The 21,056-nt window shown below is 32.6% G+C and overlaps 9 protein-coding genes across 9 annotated transcripts; 7 read left to right on the top strand and 2 right to left on the bottom strand.

The window, feature by feature from the left end:
- Positions 1-339: 339 nt before the first annotated feature.
- PPL_10695 (uncharacterized protein) lies at positions 340-1,121 on the top strand (the record flags this gene model as incomplete). Its single annotated transcript, XM_020581463.1, has 4 exons — positions 340-344; positions 623-651; positions 697-918; positions 1,006-1,121. 4 exons carry the CDS (start codon positions 340-342, stop codon positions 1,119-1,121), a joined length of 372 nt encoding a protein of 123 aa, XP_020428250.1.
- Positions 1,122-1,236: 115 nt separating this feature from the next.
- On the top strand, positions 1,237-1,845 carry syn16A (t-SNARE family protein; the record flags this gene model as incomplete). The annotated part of the gene is made up of 2 exons (XM_020581462.1): positions 1,237-1,345; positions 1,439-1,845. 2 exons carry the CDS (start codon positions 1,237-1,239, stop codon positions 1,843-1,845), a joined length of 516 nt encoding a protein of 171 aa, XP_020428249.1.
- Positions 1,846-2,325: 480 nt separating this feature from the next.
- Positions 2,326-5,055, bottom strand: PPL_10693 (uncharacterized protein; the record flags this gene model as incomplete). The annotated part of the gene is made up of 1 exon (XM_020581461.1): positions 2,326-5,055. One exon carries the CDS (start codon positions 5,053-5,055, stop codon positions 2,326-2,328), a length of 2,730 nt encoding a protein of 909 aa, XP_020428248.1.
- A 1,543-nt stretch (positions 5,056-6,598) lies between these two features.
- cysB (cystathionine beta-synthase) lies at positions 6,599-8,700 on the top strand (the record flags this gene model as incomplete). The annotated part of the gene is made up of 3 exons (XM_020581460.1): positions 6,599-6,675; positions 6,900-7,000; positions 7,376-8,700. 3 exons carry the CDS (start codon positions 6,599-6,601, stop codon positions 8,698-8,700), a joined length of 1,503 nt encoding a protein of 500 aa, XP_020428247.1.
- A 563-nt stretch (positions 8,701-9,263) lies between these two features.
- PPL_10691 (uncharacterized protein) lies at positions 9,264-9,927 on the top strand (the record flags this gene model as incomplete). Its single annotated transcript, XM_020581459.1, has 2 exons — positions 9,264-9,497; positions 9,673-9,927. 2 exons carry the CDS (start codon positions 9,264-9,266, stop codon positions 9,925-9,927), a joined length of 489 nt encoding a protein of 162 aa, XP_020428246.1.
- A 389-nt stretch (positions 9,928-10,316) lies between these two features.
- Positions 10,317-11,662, top strand: PPL_10690 (uncharacterized protein; the record flags this gene model as incomplete). The annotated part of the gene is made up of 2 exons (XM_020581458.1): positions 10,317-10,645; positions 10,717-11,662. 2 exons carry the CDS (start codon positions 10,317-10,319, stop codon positions 11,660-11,662), a joined length of 1,275 nt encoding a protein of 424 aa, XP_020428245.1.
- A 289-nt stretch (positions 11,663-11,951) lies between these two features.
- On the bottom strand, positions 11,952-14,277 carry PPL_10689 (SulP family inorganic anion transporter; the record flags this gene model as incomplete). The annotated part of the gene is made up of 3 exons (XM_020581457.1): positions 11,952-13,704; positions 13,791-13,969; positions 14,050-14,277. The coding sequence occupies 3 exons, from the start codon at positions 14,275-14,277 to the stop codon at positions 11,952-11,954; spliced, it is 2,160 nt and encodes a 719-aa protein (XP_020428244.1).
- Positions 14,278-16,355: 2,078 nt separating this feature from the next.
- On the top strand, positions 16,356-17,198 carry aqpA (aquaporin; the record flags this gene model as incomplete). Its single annotated transcript, XM_020581456.1, has 1 exon — positions 16,356-17,198. One exon carries the CDS (start codon positions 16,356-16,358, stop codon positions 17,196-17,198), a length of 843 nt encoding a protein of 280 aa, XP_020428243.1.
- Positions 17,199-17,925: 727 nt separating this feature from the next.
- amdA (AMP deaminase) lies at positions 17,926-20,687 on the top strand (the record flags this gene model as incomplete). Its single annotated transcript, XM_020581455.1, has 8 exons — positions 17,926-18,136; positions 18,216-18,628; positions 18,716-18,838; positions 18,960-19,064; positions 19,140-19,740; positions 19,812-19,938; positions 20,023-20,336; positions 20,416-20,687. The coding sequence occupies 8 exons, from the start codon at positions 17,926-17,928 to the stop codon at positions 20,685-20,687; spliced, it is 2,166 nt and encodes a 721-aa protein (XP_020428242.1).
- Positions 20,688-21,056: the final 369 nt, after the last annotated feature.

The following is a 21,056-nucleotide window of genomic DNA, read 5'->3' as shown; positions in this document are numbered from 1 at the left end:
TTTATATTATTTCTTTTTTTATTAAGGAATAAATAAATAATTTTTATTTTCTACTTTTTTGTTGAGATATTTTATAAAGATCTTTTTTCTTCATAAGCATTACCTTAATTTTCTAAATTAATTCAGATTTTTAGATAGTTTGTTTTTTTTTGAAATTAATGACAACATGATAAGGTATCATTATGTTTGTGTTTCTTTTACAATTTCTAGATTAAAATCTGACCTCTTTTTAATATATTAATAATTTTACATATTTGAAAATAATGTATTTATTACAAGTACAAGTATTGAAATAATATTAATAATGCCAAAGATAAATAAATTTTGATCGGGATCAAAATGAGGTGATTTACACCACCAGGGAACACTATCAATCAGCGAATAATTTTCATTTAATTTTTTATTTTTTAAAAAAACTTTAGTGTTAATTTTTTTTTTTAATCAAATTTTTGAATGAACCGTTATCATATATAATTATATCATTTTTTTATTTCATTGTTTTTAATAAAATATATTTTATTATTATTGTTTTTTTTTACAAAGTTTTTTAAATTTATATTATTATTATTATTTATTCGAGAAATTTTTTTATATTTTTTATTTTTTATTTTTATTTTTATAGATCAGACTTGATCACCATCAAATCACATAGTATAACATAATAATACTACAATATATACTATTATAATAATATAGAACACAGAATGGCATTTAGAAATAGAACACCAGCCTTTTTAGAGCTTAGATCTCAATCAAAGAATCATAGACCATATAATACAAAGAAAGATACAACTTCGACAATACCTTTGATCGGTGTCGATGATCCAAACGCAGTTCAATTAGAAACACTTAATGTCCTACCGAAATGGATCAGAATCAATGATATTGATATTAAATTAAGAATTATAGCTGAAAGAGGTAAAATTATACGATAGATCATTATTATTATTGTTTTTATATTTCATTTGGTTTATTATTTATTATTAATGACAAACAATAATATAGTTGAGAAACTAGGTAAACTACATACAAGAAATTTAGAAACATTCGAGAGTAACACTGAAGATGAAAGAGAAATAGAGATTTTAACAAAAGAAATTGCGATGGTAAGATATCATTAGATTATTTCGATTAGAGAATTGCTAAGAGTATTGAATCAATTTTGTTGAACATTCTAATATTATGTAGGATATTCGCAAGACACACAGGTTGATTGAGAACTTGGGTGCTAAAGAGATGACATCGGAGGAAGTAAAGTTAAAGAAAAATATACAATCTGCTAAATCATCAAAGTTACAAGAAGTTTCTTTAGATTTTAAGAGGAAACAAAGATCATATTTAAATAGTAAAGTATTTCTATGAATATAACATTAATAATGATATTATATTAAACATATATATACTGATCGCGATCAATGATTATTATTTTTCATTTCAGAATTACAAAAGAATACTTCAAGTAGTATTGGTTGGACAGAGGATTCAGATAGTGATACAGAGCCAGCAGGCGTTGGATTCACAATAGTACAGACACATGTTGTCACCGAGATGGAAGAAGAAGTAGCGAAGAGAGATCGTGAGATCAAACAAATTGTTAAATCCATTGAGGATTTGTCATCTATTGTACATGACATTTCAACGCTGGTCATTAAACAGGGAACTCTTATGGATCAGATTGAATATAATTTGGATCAAACCGAGGATGCACTCACCGGTGCTGTTGTAGAACTCAAAGAAACCAACGAACTTCAGAAAGGTTATAGAAATAGATTGTGCATCCTGCTGGTTTTAGTTGTATTAGTAATAACAATGGTATTTGTTGCAATCATCAAAGCCTTTATTTAAATATATTGTATATTGGATACAAATTGGATAAAATAAATTAAATAATTTATAAGATAACCACTTGGAATAATAGTGCGAGACTTCGTTTGTTGCTAATCTGACTGAGCGAAAAATCATTGTAGGAAATTAAGCCGGTCAACCGGATTGATTGAAGAACTATTCAAAGAAATCTTCGATATTGCATACTTGGTAGAGTGACGGGGAACATATCCCATATTCACTATCTTGATAATCAGTGATAAGAAAGTAAATATAAACTTAGATATAGTCAAACCTTGTCAAATTATTCTATTTTTATCAATAGTCAGCTGATTTGATGATTTGGTGCAAGTATTTTTTGGAAAAAAAAAAAAAAAGAAACAAAATATTATTTTTTTTAAACTTTTACAATTCTTTTTATTTTAATATATATCTTTTTTTTTAAAATAAATAAATTTAAATAAACAAATATTTGGTGAAAAAAATGAAATATTCAGTACTTTAGTTTGAACTTGGTCCTACATAGTTTGGTGTGATGCTTGGATCTTCAACCATCTTACCCTCGACGGTTTGACTGAATGTCTTGATGGCCTGTGATGGTGCAGGTTGGGAGCTGGTAGAGTATGTTTGAATCACATCAGTAGCTTGTTGTGGGATGTTGGAGCCAATTGATTGAGTCAATGGCTGTCCGAGAGTGGTACCCTGACTGATGGTCTCATACTGTTGTTGCGAGACATAGGTCATTGGTTGTTGTGGCTGCGAGACATACGATTGTGTGACTGTTGGTTGGATTGGTGCAACATTGCTGGTGGTTACGACTGGAGCTGTCGAGGTGATGGTTTGACCTGGAATGTTACCCGAGACCAATGGAGCAGAGGAGGTTGTTGTTGTGGTGGTGGTAGTTTGTTCAAGAATTCTTGAACCTCTGGCACCAGCCAACGATGAAGCAGTGGCTCCAGATGAAGAGGCAGCTCCAGATGATGATTGTTCACCGAAACCAGTGAGGTTCTTGATGAATGAAGATTCCATCAATTTAGTTTGCTTTGGAGCAACCATCTTCTTGTTCTTGAGGTTATTCTTCATGTTGGTAACCTTGGATTGCAATTGTTGTGCCTTGATAGAAGCTTGGTACTTGGCAGTCTGGAACTTGCTCATCAACTTGTAGTCATTCTCGGCAATGAGTTGTGCGATCTTCTCGGCAACTGCCTTCTCAACTGCCTTTCTGATTTGAGTTTGGGCGATACCATTGAACAACTTGTAGATGATTCTGTGCTTACAATCATAGAGACGAACATTGAGCTTGTCAATGGAACAATAGGAATCCAAGATTTGGGTGAATCTCTGGTGTCCGCTGGAGAGCAATCTGAGCTCAACACCAACTCTACAACCACGTCCGTCCATACGAATATCACAGTGACCGGCATCCTTGAGCTTGGGGAATGTGTATTTCTCGAATGCCCATGGCAATCTATCGATACGACAACGAATGGAAGTCAACTCTACCCAAACGACAGTGTCTGGGTCAATGATGGAGAGGGTATATGGATCAGCATTGAGCTTGTGTGAAATTTCAAAATGAATGTTCTCTGGAAGCATTTCAATCGATGACATATTGATTGAACCAATACGGAAACCGATCTTCTTGTCTGGTGTCATACCACTTTGTCCGGGAACGGTGATGGTTCTGAACTCCTCAAGCAAGAATGGTACAAAGAGCATCTTGAGTTGATTGAGCAACTTGAGGTCAATCGGTGCCTTACCTGGACCAGTAGTAAAGTTGCTGTAGAATTGTTTGAGATGTTCATAGAAACGAGCATTGAGTTCGTCGGTTGCAATACCTTCCTTGATACGACCACCCTCAGAGACAAACTTTTGAAGGGATGGGTTGTTACGAGTCTCTGTCAAGATAGTCTCACCACGGTTGTACATGTCTCTGAGTACCTTTCTGGTGGCTGGATCGTCCATGAGAGATGGATTCTCCATGATCTCCAACATGATTTGTCTGAGATCACCAAAGAAATTCTCATACTGTGGATTCTTTTGGATTTCGACGATCGATTCTCTTCCGTACTGGATAAACTTGTCAATGTCAGCAACGGAACGGTCACGAATCAACGATTGAAGGAGCTCCTTAAAGCTATTACCAGCACTGCTCAAGTTGGGATTGTTGGCAATCGACTCGAGCTTGGGACCGGCAGTCTTTAGCTCGTACTTTTGAGTATCATAGATATCAGTAGTGAAGGTTCTACTCTGAGAGACAAACTGTTGCCATGCTGGATTGGCAGAGAGAATACCGAATGCCTTGAAGAAAAGGTCAAATACAAGCTCTCTTTGTTCTGGGATGAGTGGATTGGTACGGTCCAAGATAATCATTTGGAGGAACTTGGCACCTTCAGAGAGCAACTTCAAGATGGAGTCAGAGTGACGGATGTCTCCGAAAAGCTTCTTACCTACATTCAAAAGACCCTTGGATTGGTCACCGGTAGCCAACTTGGTGATGGTAGATTGCCAGTTGGAAATAAGAGTCTTAAACTCAGAGTCATTGACCATATCGGTACGGAAGAGCATCATATCTTCAAAGATACTCATCAACTGTCTGTCGGTACCACGACTTTCGACCATCAAGATGAGATCGGCAACCAAATTACGAATGTCATAGACGATCTTCTTTGTACGCTCGTCAGTCTTCTCACGGAAGATTCTGGTCTCCATCAAACGTTCAATCGAATTGTAGTGACGCTTCAATTGTACGTTGAGTGGAGCGTTGACAGAGAGAGCATTCAATGGCAAACCGTCTGGACCCAACAATGGTGCCTCCAACTCGTGAGCAGCGACCTGGCTGAGTGGATTGACATTCGTGGCAGCGGCTTCCTCCATGTATCTTCGCTCTTCAATCTTTTGGTTCTTTCTGGCCTTTGGGTCTTTGATAGTGGTGGAAACACGATCCATTGGACCAACATAGGGACGACCATTCAAATCACGATTGTAATCTCTGAGATATTCATCACGTGAGTAGTAGTCCTTACCACCCTTCTTTGGATCGATGGTGGTACGATCTACATGCTTGGACATTCTATGAGTCTCCTCATATCCCAAACCCTTTGATTGATCATAGTAATAGGGATCATTGGGTGCACCCGGTGCTCTATCTCTACCCAGGTACTGAGTTTTTCTGGTGTTCTCAACTATATTTCTTTCGTCGAGAACTAATTTTGTAGTTTTTGTTTTCATTCCTATAATCAAAATTAAAAAAAAAAATTAAAATAATTAATAATGAATAATTTTTTATTTAGAGATAAAAAATATTAATATTTACCTTTTTAGCAAAAACAAATAGAAATTATGATTTATAAAAAAAAAAACTACCAATACAAATAAATATACTATTATTATATAAATACTATTTAAATAAATTAATTAAAATATCAAAATCTATTAATTTCTTTTTTTTTTATAATTACTAAATTAATTATTTAAGATATTTATAATAAAAAAGATAATTTGGAAATATATGGAAATATAAATGAAATTATAATTATTATTATTTAATTAATTAGATTTGATTTTATTGTTATTATTATTTTAAAATTTTAGTTATAGTACTATTTTTAGTTATTAAACAAACAAAAGAAATAAAAATAATAAATAGAGTCAAAGAATTCTTTCAAGATATTGGTATTTCTTTTTAATTTTTTTTAAAACTCGAAATTGAAAATCCCTGATATCACTTAGTATTACACACACACAACACACACACACACACACATTCACACAAATAAACAACTATAGCAATTGTGTGTATTTCTTCCTTTTCCGGTTGCAATGAACAATCGTTTTTCGTTTCAACAACATAATAATTCCAGTGTCTGTGGTATACTATGGTATGGTAATTATAATACCAAAAGTTTGTTTAATGAAAAACAACACACAACCACACCAATGAGGTTATCATCTGGTCGATTCAACTTCACCTCAAATTCGAATGTAGTGTGACGAAAATGGCTTGATAAAGTCAAGATGATAGTTATTTTCCCACACCAGACATGCTTGATAAGGTGTTTGCATAATGACAAATTCATCATTCGCAATTGAACTATCCATTTTAATAATTTTACTTTCTCTCTTTGTGTGTTATTTATTCTGAATATCATTAATTTTTCCAACACACTTAGTATAACACACACACACACACAAATAACAATAAAAACAAAAATAATGAAAACAATTAAATTTGATTTTTTTCTTTTCTATCTATTCAATTTAACCAATTAAACTGAAGTTCTGGTGTTGTTGTTATTTTTCAAAAGATTAAAAAATTTAATCTTCAGATGAATAATAACTAAGAATAATTTGTATTATAATACTAAGAATTTAATCGACATTCGTTATTGTTATTTTAAATTGTTAAAAACTTATAAGTTTGTGAAAAAAAAAAAAAACAAACATTCATCATTTATGATAATTGATGTAATTTATTAGTTTTAATTTGTTATTGTTAATGTTATTGTTGTTTTTATGTGTTATATATTTCTTTTTTTTATATTCAAGATTTAAATATTAAAAAATGTAATATGAAATAATTTTATTTAAAATTAAATTAAATTTTGATTTTAAAAAAAAAATTGAATTAATTTTGATTTATTTTTATTTTTATTTTTTTTTTTTTTTTGCTTTTTTCAAAAGAATTCTTTAAAAGCATAGAACTAAAGAAGTCTCGTTCAATTATCATTATTTTTTTTGAAAGTTACTAGTTTTCTATTGTATATATATTATAATGGCTGATATGAACCAACCATCAAAGTGCACCTGGTCGTTAGGTACTACCGAGAAGTGTCCACATTCCACTAGAGCGTAAGTAGTTGGCTTCTCCTCATCAACATAGCACGTCAGCAAATTTTGCAAGTCAAGTCAAAATATCTTCAATCTAAAATCTTTTTTTGGTTTTTTTTTGGTTTTTAAACAAATAAATCAATCAATCAATCATGTTAATATATTTGTGTTATTCATTCATATCAAGTAATCAAAAGAATAGTTTTATTAACTTTTATTTTTCTTATTCTTTTTCATGCTTTTAGTAAAGAAACACCAAAGATCTATGATAACATTCTTCAACAAATCGGAAATACACCATTGGTTAGAATCAATAATGTTTCAAAGGGTTTGAAATGTGAATTATGTAAGTATAATCATAATTTAATTACTACTACTACAAAACAATTTATACATCATGATGTGGAGCACACGAGGAAATTTGGGAATTCATTTTTTCACCTTCGCGGAACATTTTCGAAAAAAAAAAAAAATCTTGAAACAACAAAAAAAAAAAAAAAAAAAAGATCTAAGAAGAACATCACAAACAGCAACACCAATAAATCAAGTTTGTTTACTTTTAGTATTATTATTAGTCTCCTATGATGATGTGTATTTTTGATTTTAAAAATAAAAATATAAATTATATCATTATTTAATAAAAAAATAAAATAAATTAAAATAAAAAATAAAAAATAAAAAAATAAAAAATAAATAATTAATTTAATTATTATTATATTAGTGGCCAAATGTGAATTTTTCAATGCTGGTGGTTCAGTTAAGGATAGAATTGGTTACCGTATGGTTCTCGATGCTGAGGCATCTGGTCGTATCAAGCCAGGTGACACTTTGATCGAGCCAACCTCTGGTAATACCGGTATCGGTTTGGCTTTGGCCGCCGCCATCAAGGGATACAAGATGATCATCACCTTGCCAGAGAAGATGTCACAAGAGAAGGTCGACGTTCTCAAGGCTCTCGGTGCCACTATCATTCGTACACCAACTGAAGCCGCCTTTGACTCACCGGAGTCACACATTGGTGTCGCCTTGAAGTTGAACGCTGAGATTCCAAACTCTCACATCTTGGATCAATATGCCAATCCATCGAATCCACTCGCTCACTACGATGGTACCGCCGAGGAGATCATCGACCAATGCGATGGTAAGATCGATATGGTCGTCTGCACTGCCGGTACTGGTGGAACCATCACCGGTATCGCTCGTAAGATCAAAGAGCGTTTGCCACACGTCAAGATTGTCGGTGTCGATCCATTCGGTTCCATCTTGGCCGTGCCAGCTTCGTTGAACGAGACCAAGATCACCTCGTACAAGATCGAGGGTATCGGTTACGATTTCATTCCAAAGGTTTTGGATCGTTCACTCGTTGACGAGTGGGTAAAGTCTGAGGACTCCGAGTCGTTCATCATGGCCCGTCGTTTGATTAAGGAGGAAGGTTTGCTCTGTGGTGGATCCTCTGGTTCCGCCATGGTCGGTGCCTTGAAGGCTGCCGCTCAACTCGGTGAAGGACAACGTTGTGTTGTGTTGCTCGCCGACTCCATTCGTAACTACATGTCCAAGCATTTGAATGACGACTGGATGGTCGACAACGGTTTCGTCAACCCAGTCTACCCATCGTACAAAACCACCGAGGAGGAGAAATACCACGGTGCCACAATCAAGGATTTGAACTTGCCAAAGCCAATCACCGTCTCTGCCAACACCACCTGTGCAGCTGCCGTCGAGTTGCTCCAGAAGCACGGATTCGATCAACTTCCAGTCGTCTCTGAAACCAAGAAACTCCTTGGTTTGGTCACCCTCGGTAATTTGCTCTCACACATCTCATCGAAGCGTTCAATGCCAACCGACCCAGTCAGCAAGGTCATGTTCAGATTCCACAGAAACGAACACTTTGTTTCAATCTCCACCGAAACCTCACTTGCCAGTTTACAAAAGTTTTTCGAGTCTCATTCATCTGCAATCGTCACTGACAATGATGAAATTGTATCTATCGTTACAAAGATTGATCTTTTGACTTACATCATGAAGCACCCAGTTGAACAAAAATAAACAACCATTATTTAATCAATTTTTGATTTTAAAATCAAAAGATAATTTAATAAAATCCATCAAAAATAAAAACAAAACCAATCATTATTTATTTGAAGTTACCAATATTTATTTGAAGATGTTTTTTTTACAAAAGAACTTTTGGAAAATTTAAAATAAAAAAGTTTGAAAATTAAATTATCTTCGACCAACATTGTGTAACTTGAAACAATGGTAATTAATATGAAAGGTGAAAAGACTAATGTTCATAACTCATTGGTGTGATGTTATTTATAAATTTGATCTAGCGATTTAAAATTGCTTTCTCTACTTTCAAGCACCCCTCTTGCTCACCATTAGCAAGAAATTATGATTGTTTCGACAAAAGTCTCTGATGCGATCGATATATTATTATATTATATACTATACTATTTATAAAACACATCAAAATAGCTGAAAACATAATTGATTTTCTAAAATTTAAATTTTTTTTTAATTTTTAACTGAAATGATCATTATTAGTTTTACAAAAAAATTCATCTTATTTTAATTTAATTTATTTATATTCTATAAATAGAAAAAATATGATGCAAAAGTCATCTTTAAAATCAAGATATTATACAGCAAAAGTCACACATTCAAGATTATTTCCTATAAAACATTCTTTTTTATATGATATTTTCTATTTTATTGTGGATTTAGACGAGCTGGAGTCAGGTCAATTGAATAGTAGTTGTTTTGGTCATAACAGTCTACGACCTTTCTCAATAGATGACACCGATTACATGGGAAAAGAGAAAAGAAATATTAAATCAAAGGTAATAGAGATCTACACAAATGAATACAGAAAGCAACTGCTTCAGAAGCAATCGGATGACTCTACCGATGTCATTGCTAGTCCAGATCTGATAGACCGAGTCGAACTGGTTACAATGCCGCGATATCTCAATTTGCAATTCAATCCCGTCAGTTTTTACTATTGCTACAGTCGAGAGAGCACTCTGCTACAGATCATCGTTGAGATTAACAATACTTTTGGTGAGACACATCTCTATTTCCCACGTACCACCTCCAGAGACGAACAAACGCCTCATTTTGCCATCAACAATGAGCCATACCTCACTTTTGCCGAACAAAACAAAGATTTTCATGTCAGTCCTTTCAATTCACTCGATGGATCGTACATCTTTTGCTTCTCTGACATTCGCACCTGCTTTGACATTAGAATCAACCTGTTGTCCAACTTAAAGTCAACATCACTCGAAACAGTGCCGTCCGATCAAAATTTCATTCTTACCACTCGACTTTGGTCTAAATGGCCGGCCAATTCACTCTCAAATACCAACCTACTACGATTACTGGTTAGCTATCCTATTACAACTTTGATGACCCTCCCAAGAATTATGTACCAGGCTGCCAAACTCCACTATAGCAAAGGACTTAATGTCTATGCCAAACCAAACCCACCACTGGAAAACACAACAATCATCATCGAGGCATCACCACTACAGAGTTTTGCAAGTAAATGGTTTATGGATTATCTATCTACTTTTCCAAATGGATTGTTCGTTTTCAGCAATCCCAATGGATCGACGGTCACCATTGACAATAACAATAAGATAGCACCAAGTAATAACATGCCAACACCAGAGAATCTTTTGACTGAATCGAACAAGCTAATCAAAGTCAATGTATTAAACTATGAATTCTATTGGAAACTATATCTCTATCATCAAAAGACTGGATTCTGTGCAAAAGCACTTGGAATGGCCTATATGGCAAATGATTTCATTTGTGACGATATGGTATCACTCATTGCATTGCTCTGTGACCTAACTGCTTGTTCAACAACCACACCATCAATTGATAAAGATACTTGGGGTGGAGTATCGAAATTCATTGACCCATCAATATTATCAAACTATATCAATCCAAACAATAACAATGTTCATTGTTGTATAGAAAAGTAAGTCAATTAATAGTTTTAACAATACTTTAAAAAAATCAATATATCTAACTTTTTATTTGATTATTTAGTGAATCAAAATTAGAAAGCGATCAAGATGTTCATCAATTATATAAAGCACACTACCAACATATAGTTGATAAATTGGATATTAAACAAAGCGATAATGTTTTAATAATTGAATCTGGATCAATCGAGCTGTTGAATATTATCGGAGAAACTGGATGTCGTTTAGATGTATTGACAAAGAAACCACATCAGTTTAGATCACTAAAACAACATATTCAGAATCAACAAAACATTAACATCAAGTTCATTAATCAAGACGAAAGTTATTATGGCCAAGAAAAGAGTTATGATAAAATTATTTGTATTGAAATCGATGAACGAGAGAATGATCAAGATCTCTTTGAATTCTGCCAAACGAATCTTCAATTGAATGGACTAGCATATATCCAGGCAATTACGGGACCTTTCCACCCATATCACGAAAGAGACTATAAACCACAGCTCCAACCTACCTACTGGCAAAGCTACTATTTGAAAAAGTCAAATATCGAAAGTAAATACTGGGGTATGATTGCAAAGTTCACCCATAATCCATTCCAACTGGAATCAAGATATCTCAGTGTTGTAGACGCCATTGGTTCACCCAAAGGTTTCATAAATGGTCATATAGCCAGTTCCAACAACAACAACAATAGAAACATTCCAAATCTATCAAATGATATTGTTAAATTACTATCGAATCAAAATCAACTACAACTTTTGGAGATGAACAATATCGGTGATAGCTATCCATCGATTTTAGAATACAATTTGATTAAATTGGGATCAATGAAATCAAGACTTGTAAAAGATCTCCAAGAGGAAGCAATGAAGAATGGATGTGATCTAAAGATGAATGAAGCAGATCTATTGGAAATCTATAGAACCATTCAATTCCATTATTACTATTTAATTGCATCATTCAAAACAGTTTGGTCAGTTACCAAAGTTTTATTAACTAAAAAATAAAGAACAATGTACTTTCGAAAAATTGTATATTATTTATAATTCCAAAGGCTTTCAACCTTTTGGGAGTGATATCATTACGGTTTTTATTGATACGTTTAAATTGTGTGAATTGATTTCAAGAATATATTATTATTATTATTAAATAAATTAAATGTTTGATTGGTTGGTTGGTTGGTTTTGTATAATATACTATTAATATTACTATATATGATATGATTTTGTTATTATAATTTGTTTAAAAATGATTTGTTCTGTCTATTCGTATTATTACTTATTATTATTTATAATCTTATTTTTTAGTTATAAATTCATCTGAATCTGGATCGGAAAAATCGTCCATTCTTATACCATCAGCAATGATTGCACCAGGGCTACTTGGAGTGTAGTCCTCTTCATCTTGATCGAATGCACCTCTGGTTGTTGGAATATCAACAGAGAGGTCGTTGGCATTTTGGTTGGAGTTGTGCTCGAGATAGGTGACAGCCTCGTAGTTGGAATCAAAGATGAGTTGTGGTGTAATCAAATCGTACAATCCAGACTTTTTGAAGGAATCTTTGATCTTCTCGGACATCTGAACAAATGATACCTTGATGTTACGCTTGTGATAGGCTTCTACCATCTCTTGGAGAGTAAGGAGAGCACTGGCATCCACAACAGGAATGTTGACAATGTTGATAATAATCGATTGGAGTGGAGTACCACCGTTACCAGCCTCCATAGCGGACTTGTCCATCATACGCTCGATCTCAGCAAGTAGCTGCTTGAACTGTGAAATGTTTGCAAAGTATAAAACTTCGTCGATACGAATCAAGAGGATTCCTTCGATTGGTTCGGCCTCTGGGAACTTGGAAACATCTTTGAAACGGTTGGTTCCTGGAACTCTTCCAAGAACACTGTAGACATGTGGCGATGAAGAGTGCTTCAATACCAAGAAGATACACATTCCAACAGAGATGAGAATACCAATTTCGACCTCCAAGATAAAGGTGGCAAGCAAAGCAACCATGAATTGTACCAAGTCACCCCAGGATCTAGTTTTCCAGAGGAAGACGACTTCGTGAAGCTCCAACAAACCAAAGGCGGCAACAAAGATAATAGAAGCCATCGTACATTTTGGAAGATGGTAGAAGAGGCCAGTCAAGAAGAGGCAAGTGAACAAGAGAAGACAGGAAGTGAGGAAACCAGACAAACAGGTACGTGAACCCGACGAATCTTGGATACTGGTACGTGGGATCGAAGCAAACACTGGGTAGGTCTTGAAGATCGAACCCAAAATATTGGCAGTACCGAAAGCGACAAGCTCACGATTGGAGCTGATCGAATAATTGTGTTTTGTGGCGAGACCCTTTGAAACTGCAGTGGCTTCGACGAAACCAATAATGACAATCAAAAATGCTTCTGGGAGCATTGCTCTCAACTCTTCCAAATCAAACTTGGGGAATCTGGGAATTGGGAAACCACCATCGATGTCTCCAATGGCAGCAACACCATGACTTTCGAGTTCGCCGAATTTAGTGATCAAGATCGAAATGACGACGACCAACATAATATCTGGGATGTACTTAGCATACTTGAATCCCCTCTTTGCGAGAATCATCTTCACTATACGCATACCAAACAAAAAGACGATGCATCCGACCGAGAAGATAATGGTAGCTTTGTTGGCACTGCCAAGATGTGTTATAGCATACCAGAATTTCTGATAGGGACCGTCGTGGGGCTGGGTTTCCTGGCCAGAGCTCGATCCAAGAAGCGCTTCCAAGTCGTGGGCTTGGGTTTTTTTGCCAGGTTCCAATCCAAGAAGAGCTTCCAACTGTGAGATTGCAATAATCAAAGCGACGGCATTGATGAAACCTGAGAGTACCCAACGCGAAATGATGCTACCCATAAATCCAAATTGAAGAATACCAAAGAGGAAACTGACAACACCAACTAAAAATGCCAATGAATGTGCATACTCGGCTTTATCCTCCTCATTACTACCAACTAGAAGAGTTCCTAACAACACTGACAACAAAGCTTCAGGTCCAACTGCCAATTGTCTAAAAAAAAATAAATAATAATAATAAATAAAAAAAAGTAAGTAACAAATTAATTTGTTATGTTTTACGTTTGTTTTTTCACTTACTTGCAACTACCCATGAATGCGTAAATCACCAATGGTAACCAACCTGAATATAAACCATAAATTGGTGGCACACCGGCTAGAATTGCATAGGCCAATGCTTGTGGTACCAACATAGTGGCTACTGTAATAGATGACAATATATCACCAATTAGATCTTGTCTTGAATATTGTCTAATCCACTGTGAATGTTTTTTTTTTTTTAGTAATTTGATCGAATCCGATATGTGTGTGTTTGTTAATGATTAGGTTTCTAACTTACCTTTACAATTGGAACATATAATGGTAATCTTGTTTTGACTGCCTTTGCCAACTCCACTGGATTGGTAAGTTCTTCACGAGTCAAAAAAGTATCTTCATTCTCATCTTCATCGGGTTGTGGCACGAAATAATGTTGTTTTTGATCTCCCGAGGAGCTAGCCAATCCATTTCTTTGAATAGATGAATGATGCATCCATTCTCTTGTTGTCTTTAAATGTGATTCATCCATTCTACTTTTTCTTTCTTTCTTTCTTTTAAAAAATATATAAATATATTATATATATGTGATGTGAGTGTGTGAAGTGTTGTTGTTTTTAATCTAAAATTATTATTAATTATCACAAAAATAATAAAAATAGATTGATTTGAAGGTGTTATATATATTTAGATTGTTTGAACAAAACAATTCTAAATTAAGTTTTTTTTTTTTTTTTTTTTTTAATCCAATTAATTACTTTAATGTTATTTCACTACAACTATTGACTATTATTACAAACATACAATAAAAAGTTACTAAATAATAAAATAATTAATATATATATATACTAATAATAATATTGTTGTTATTGTGTTGAGTGTTGAACTAACTTGGTTAACCTAAACTTTTGAGCTTAACTAAAATGAAACCAACTTTCAAAGATCTGAAAAATAATAACGAAAAAAAAGTATAAATAAATAAATATCTATATTATTATTACTTTTTGATGATATTTGTTAACAAATCACAAACAAACTAGTATTACTTTTATTGTTTTATTCTTAGTTATGATTATTATCTATTATTTGAGTTGGTATTGTGTGTCTTGAGAGTGGACCAAACACTTTGTTGTTGATGAAATTTAATAATATGTTTGTTGTTGTCGTTGTTGTTATTTTTGTTTTGAATTTTTTTTGTTTTTTTTTAGTTTTTTTATTTTTTGTTTTTCACCTGTATGTGGTGCAAAAAGGGTGGTGAGAAAGTGATTTGGGTGTTATTGGCGTTAATTTTTTTTTGTTTTTGCACTCTATGATGTTGTAATAAATTTACTAAATTTTTTGAATGGTGTAAAATGGTGAAATATTTATATCTGTTATATATTTATTATTATTATTTATGATTGTTGTTTTACAAGTCACTATTTGTTAAAAAAAAAAAAAAATCAAATTTGTAGGTAGATTTATAAGGTAGTAATCAATAGTTTTGTTTTTTGTTTAAAAGGTGAAAAAAAAAACTCAACGGGTGCCCCATCACACCACAGTTAACATTAAATGTGGGGTTTTCATTTTTTTTGTTTGAAATGATTTGAAAAGGATCAAAGACCCTGGTATTTTTAATGGTATGAAAGTTTGATCAAAAAAAAAAAAATTCATACAAAAAAAAAAAAAAACGAAAACCTAAAGCTTTGGCGGCAAAAAAAAAAAAAAAAATTATTAATAACAACACATTTAAATTAAAATTACAGAAGAAATACTCAAAACATGTTTCATTCTCAACAAAAATATGCAAACTAAACAAATACATTAAAATTTGAAAAATATTTATGTATTTATTATTTTCATTTATTTATTATTTATTATTAAATTGAAATTATAATACGAAAATGATAGATACGATATATGACAAAAATGCGTAGATTGACTTCAACACACAAACACACAAACACACACAAACACATACTCTATACACACTCGAAATACAGATAAATTTGAAATATCGTTAATCAAATTCGAAATAATAACCACTATCTAACACCTTTGTTTTTATTTTATTTTATTTTTTTGTTTATACAACAGAATGTACAGATATATCAATCTAATAATAATATCCGTTTATCACTTATACAGCTTGATATCTCTTTTTGAAAATTAATACAATGAAATATACGTAAGTCTATATGATTCAATTTGGTTTATAATATTTCCTTAAATGTAAATTTAAAATAGAATAAATAAAGAAATGGTGTGTTTAAATAAATATCCACTGATATAATTAAATATATACACATTTTTAAGATATGATAGATCACACTACCACTTCAACAACAATTAGATGGAATCGAAATTGAACAAATAGATAGAATAATAAGTTTGTTTTTATTATTATTCATATTTAAAATTCTATTTGTATTTTATCTATCTTATTTTTTTCTTATCCATCTAAAAAACTTTTATAATAATTATTAAAAAATAATAACTATAAATAAATTATTATAATTAAATAAATTTGTAAGTTTCAAGTTTAAGATTAAGTTGTTTAAATATTTTAAATTAATAAATGATTTATTAATAAATAAATCTAAATATTTAATATTATAGATATATAAAAAAATGAAGATAGCACCACCCATTAGATTAATTACTTATGATCCCGGTAGGGATATTACAAAGATGAAGGTTAGAATTCCCCAATCGAGATTTAAAAAGTTATTTAAGGGAGTTATCGCCGAGTTTTTGGGAACTATGTTTCTGGTGTTTTATGCTGCTGGTTCTGTAATGACTGCGTTCTACGTCACCGGTGGAGATTCCGCTGCAAGAATTCTCTTGATTTCCACTATCCAAGGTTTTGCGTTGGCAGCACTCATTTGGTCGATTTCTGGTATTTCCGGTTGTAATCTTAATCCCGCCGTTTCAGTGGCTAACATGTTGTCCGGTCGTGTCGGTCTGATCAATGCGATCGCCTACATCGCTGCACAAGTCGTTGGTTCCATAGCGGGTGCCGCCATCATCAAAGGTTGCATCCCATGGCGTTTCACTCAGGCGCTAGGTAACACACGTCTCGGACCTGGCGTTGGTTCGGGTAATGGTTTCCTCTTTGAAATGATCACCACCAGTTTCCTCTGTATGATTGTGCTCGGTACATCGATTTTCAACATCTGGGATCGTAAACTCAATAGAATTGCACCGTTCGCCATTGGTATGGCGTTGTTTGCCGGTGTCGCCGTCGCACTGCCATTCACAGGAGGTGCACTCAACCCAGTGAGAGCACTCGGTCCATCGATTGTCGGTGGAACCTGGTACAATCACTGGATCTACTGGTTGGGTCCAATGGTTGGTGCACTCATGGCTGCATTCATTTTCAGAGTGTTGCTCCAAGAGCGTTTCGACGTCATCGACAAGCCAGGATACATCGAACCAGATCTATCCATGCTTAAAGGAAAGTCTGAATATTAAACAAAGCATCATCTCATCAATATATACAATCATCATTTTTGCATTCATATCATATCATATCCATCAAACAACAATAATAATAAAATAAATAAATAAAAAAACTTTTTCCAAAACCAGCTTTTTAAAAAATAAATATTTATTTTTTACTTTTTATAGAATTGTGTGTGTTTTCCCAATTAAAAACTGGGTGACATTAAAATTCACACCATTTAGCAATCACAACAATTATGTTATTTTTTTTTAAATTTAAAAATATTTAATTTTTTTAATTTTTTTTTATCAAAATTGAAAAAATTTGTAATCTTATTTTAAAACACCAAAGAATCTTATCTTTTTTTTCAAATTGAATTAATTTAAATCACCACACACCATATATAATAAATATAAACTTGCAATAAAAATAAACATTGAATTACAACACACACAACACACACATATAATATATTAAATTTATATATTTATTTTAAGTTAGTATTTTAATTATAAAACCAAAATTAGTGAAGTCAATAGTAACCTTTAAATTGATTAAAATTTAATTGTAATATTCATTCCAAATTCTGATTTTTGTAATAAAAAAAACAAAACAAAACAAAACAAAAGAAAAACAAATCAAAATCAAAATCAAATAAAATTATCATTATTATTATCATTATTATTTATTATTAGTTATTAGTCTTTAAATTTTAAAATTTTATTATTTATTGTTTGAAACAATACTATTACTATAATGTCAACACCACTTAGAGGATCATCACCAAAGGTATCATTCTATACACCGGGTGTAGAGGACTTTGAGCATGAAGGAGAGGATGGAGATGGACACCAATTCACCTATAGAAATTTCATGGAGGAAGATAAAAGAATCAACTCTTTCACCTTTAGCCAAGCAAAACAAGATCAACAACATACTTTCCAGAGAATCATTTTAACAAATGAAAGTATGTATAAACATAAATAACTTTTAAAAGCAAAAACAAAGACTAATCAATCAAATAATCAATCAATCAATCAATCAAGATGAAAAGGATATTGCAGAGTATGTAGATGTTTGCCAAGAGTTGTTGAAAGCAATCAATTTGAGAAATCGTTATATCTTTCACCCAAAGATATGGAAGGAAGATGCACCACCCTCGGACAGACCACCCTACAATCCATTCACCACTGCGCCATCACAGCCATCGGAACATACTTTCAAGGCGGTAAACGGTGTCTACTATGTCTATGCCAACGAACAAGACGAACTCGAAGATAAGCCACTACATCAGATCTACTCAACATTGAACTCCTACTACAAGGACATCAATCGTTTGATGCAGTTTTGCTCTGATGGTCCTGCCAAGACATTCTCATTCAAACGTCTCCGTTTATTAGAATCTAAATATAACATGCATATTCTTTTGAATGATAGCGCAGAGATTGCTCATCAAAAGGTAATTAATCTAATCAATTAAAAATAATATCAAATCAATCATTCAAATACTTATACTAATATATCTATCTGTCTATAATATGTATAGAGTGCACCACATAGAGATTTCTACAACGTAAGAAAGGTAGACACTCACGTTCATCATTCTTCATCAATGAATCAAAAGCACTTACTTAAATTCATTAAAAGAAAATTAAAAGATTCACCAAATGTACGATATTCCTCAAAATCAAATCAAATCAAATCAAAAACAAGGATAAGATTATATTTTATAAACTTAGTTTTTATAGTTATTATAAACCGATTACTAATAACCATTTATAATTCTATAGGAAGTTGTCATTTTCCGTGATGATAAGTATCTTACTCTCTCTGAAGTATTCAAGAGTTTGAATTTGAATGTAGATGAATTAAGTGTTGATACACTTGATGTTCATGTAAGTAACAAAAGGGAAATGATCATAGATATCGAACAAGTTTTAAACTAATAGTTATTATATCAAATTATATAGGCTGATAATAATACATTCCATAGATTCGATAGATTCAATTTGAAGTATAATCCATGTGGTCAATCTAGATTGAGAGAGATCTTCTTAAAGACAGACAATCTCATTAAGGGTAGATACTTGGCAGAATTGACCAAAGAGTTGTTTGAAGATCTCGAGAAGTCAAAGTACCAGAACGCCGAGTACAGACTCTCCATCTACGGAAGAAAGATGAGCGAATGGGATAATCTTGCCGGCTGGATTTGTGACAACGAGTTGTTCTCCACCAAGGTGAGATGGCTCATCCAAATCCCAAGACTCTACGAGATCTACCGTGAGACCGACAACATCTCGACATTCCAGGTGTTCCTCTCCAACATATTCCAACCGTTGTTCGAAGCCACCAGAGACCCCGAGTCACATCCCAAGCTTCACAAGTTCCTCCAACAGGTCGTCGGTATCGATTGTGTCGATGACGAATCAAAGTTTGAAAAGAAATTCACCGAGAAGTTCCCAGTGCCACAAGAATGGACATCCGAGCACAACCCACCCTACACCTACTATCTCTATTATCTCTACGCCAATCTTTACACATTAAACAAGTTTAGAGAAGAAAAAGGATTAAGTAAGTTTAACAAAACATTACTAAAGAATATTAACATTATTAACTTACAAAAATTTATTATCAATTTATAGATATTTTAGCATTGAGACCACATTCCGGTGAAGCTGGAGAAGTCGATCATATGGCTGCTGCTTTTTATTTGGCACATGGTATCAATCATGGTATTAACTTGAGAAAGACACCTGTATTACAATATTTGTAAGTTGTTTTAAACAAAAAAAAAAATAGTAATAATCAAAAGAAAGAACGAATAACTAACTAATTGATGATAATATAAATTAGATACTATTTAACACAGATTGGTATTGCAATGTCACCATTGAGTAATAATTCATTGTTCTTGACATACTATAGAAATCCATTCCCAGTGTTCTTTGCAAGAGGTCTCAATGTCAGTATTTCTACGGACGATCCATTGCAATTCCATTACACCAAGGAGCCACTCATGGAAGAGTACAGTATTGCTACACAAGTATGGCATTTGAGTCCATGTGATATCTGTGAGATTGCAAGAAACAGTGTCTTACAAAGTGGTTTCGAACATAATGTTAAATCTCATTGGTTGGGTCAAGAATATCTAAATCAAAACAAAAACGGTAAGAGATGAGAGAATAAGAATTGTTAAGAGAATCCATAATAACTAATATTTAAATATTAATCTTTACAATTTTACAGATATTAAAAAGACAAATATACCAGACATAAGAGTATGCTTCAGAAATGAAACACTCACTGAAGAATTACATTTACTTTATAAATCATTGCAATTGTCACCCAAATTTAAGGAATTGGATATTACATTCTTAAATTCAAAACTACCAGTGGAAATAACCTCACCACAAAAACCCAAACCAGTCCAAACAAGAAAAAAAATCGTTGTTCCAGTCCAACCTCCCCCATTATCTTTGAATGTATCTGCTGTTGACCAAAAACCATCACAACATTAAAATATTTTTTTTTTTAAAAAAAAAAAAACATAAAAAAAAAAAAGAAAACAAGAAAAGTAAAAAGAATAATAACAATAAAAAAAATTAAAATTATAATTTAATTTCGTCTAGCAAACATTTTTTTTTTTTAATGCATACAAATAGTTCAATAAACATATTTCTTTTTATACGTACAATGATAAGATTTTGTATATTTCGTATAAGTTCAACAACACAAAGTATCATCATCAGCAGCAAACAAACTTTAAGTTAATCTAATAAAATTATAAGATGTGCAACTACAAGTTTAATTGACATTTCTTTTTTAGCAAAAAAATGGCGTTAAACAATTTCTTTTAATTGAACAGGTAACTTGAACTGTTCACAAAT

The sequence above is a fragment of the Heterostelium album genome, assembly GCF_000004825.1.
Source record: "Heterostelium album PN500 unplaced genomic scaffold PPL_scaffold14, whole genome shotgun sequence".
Classification (NCBI taxonomy): domain Eukaryota; phylum Evosea; class Eumycetozoa; order Acytosteliales; family Acytosteliaceae; genus Heterostelium; species Heterostelium album.
This window is presented reverse-complemented; position numbering and strand designations above follow the sequence as displayed.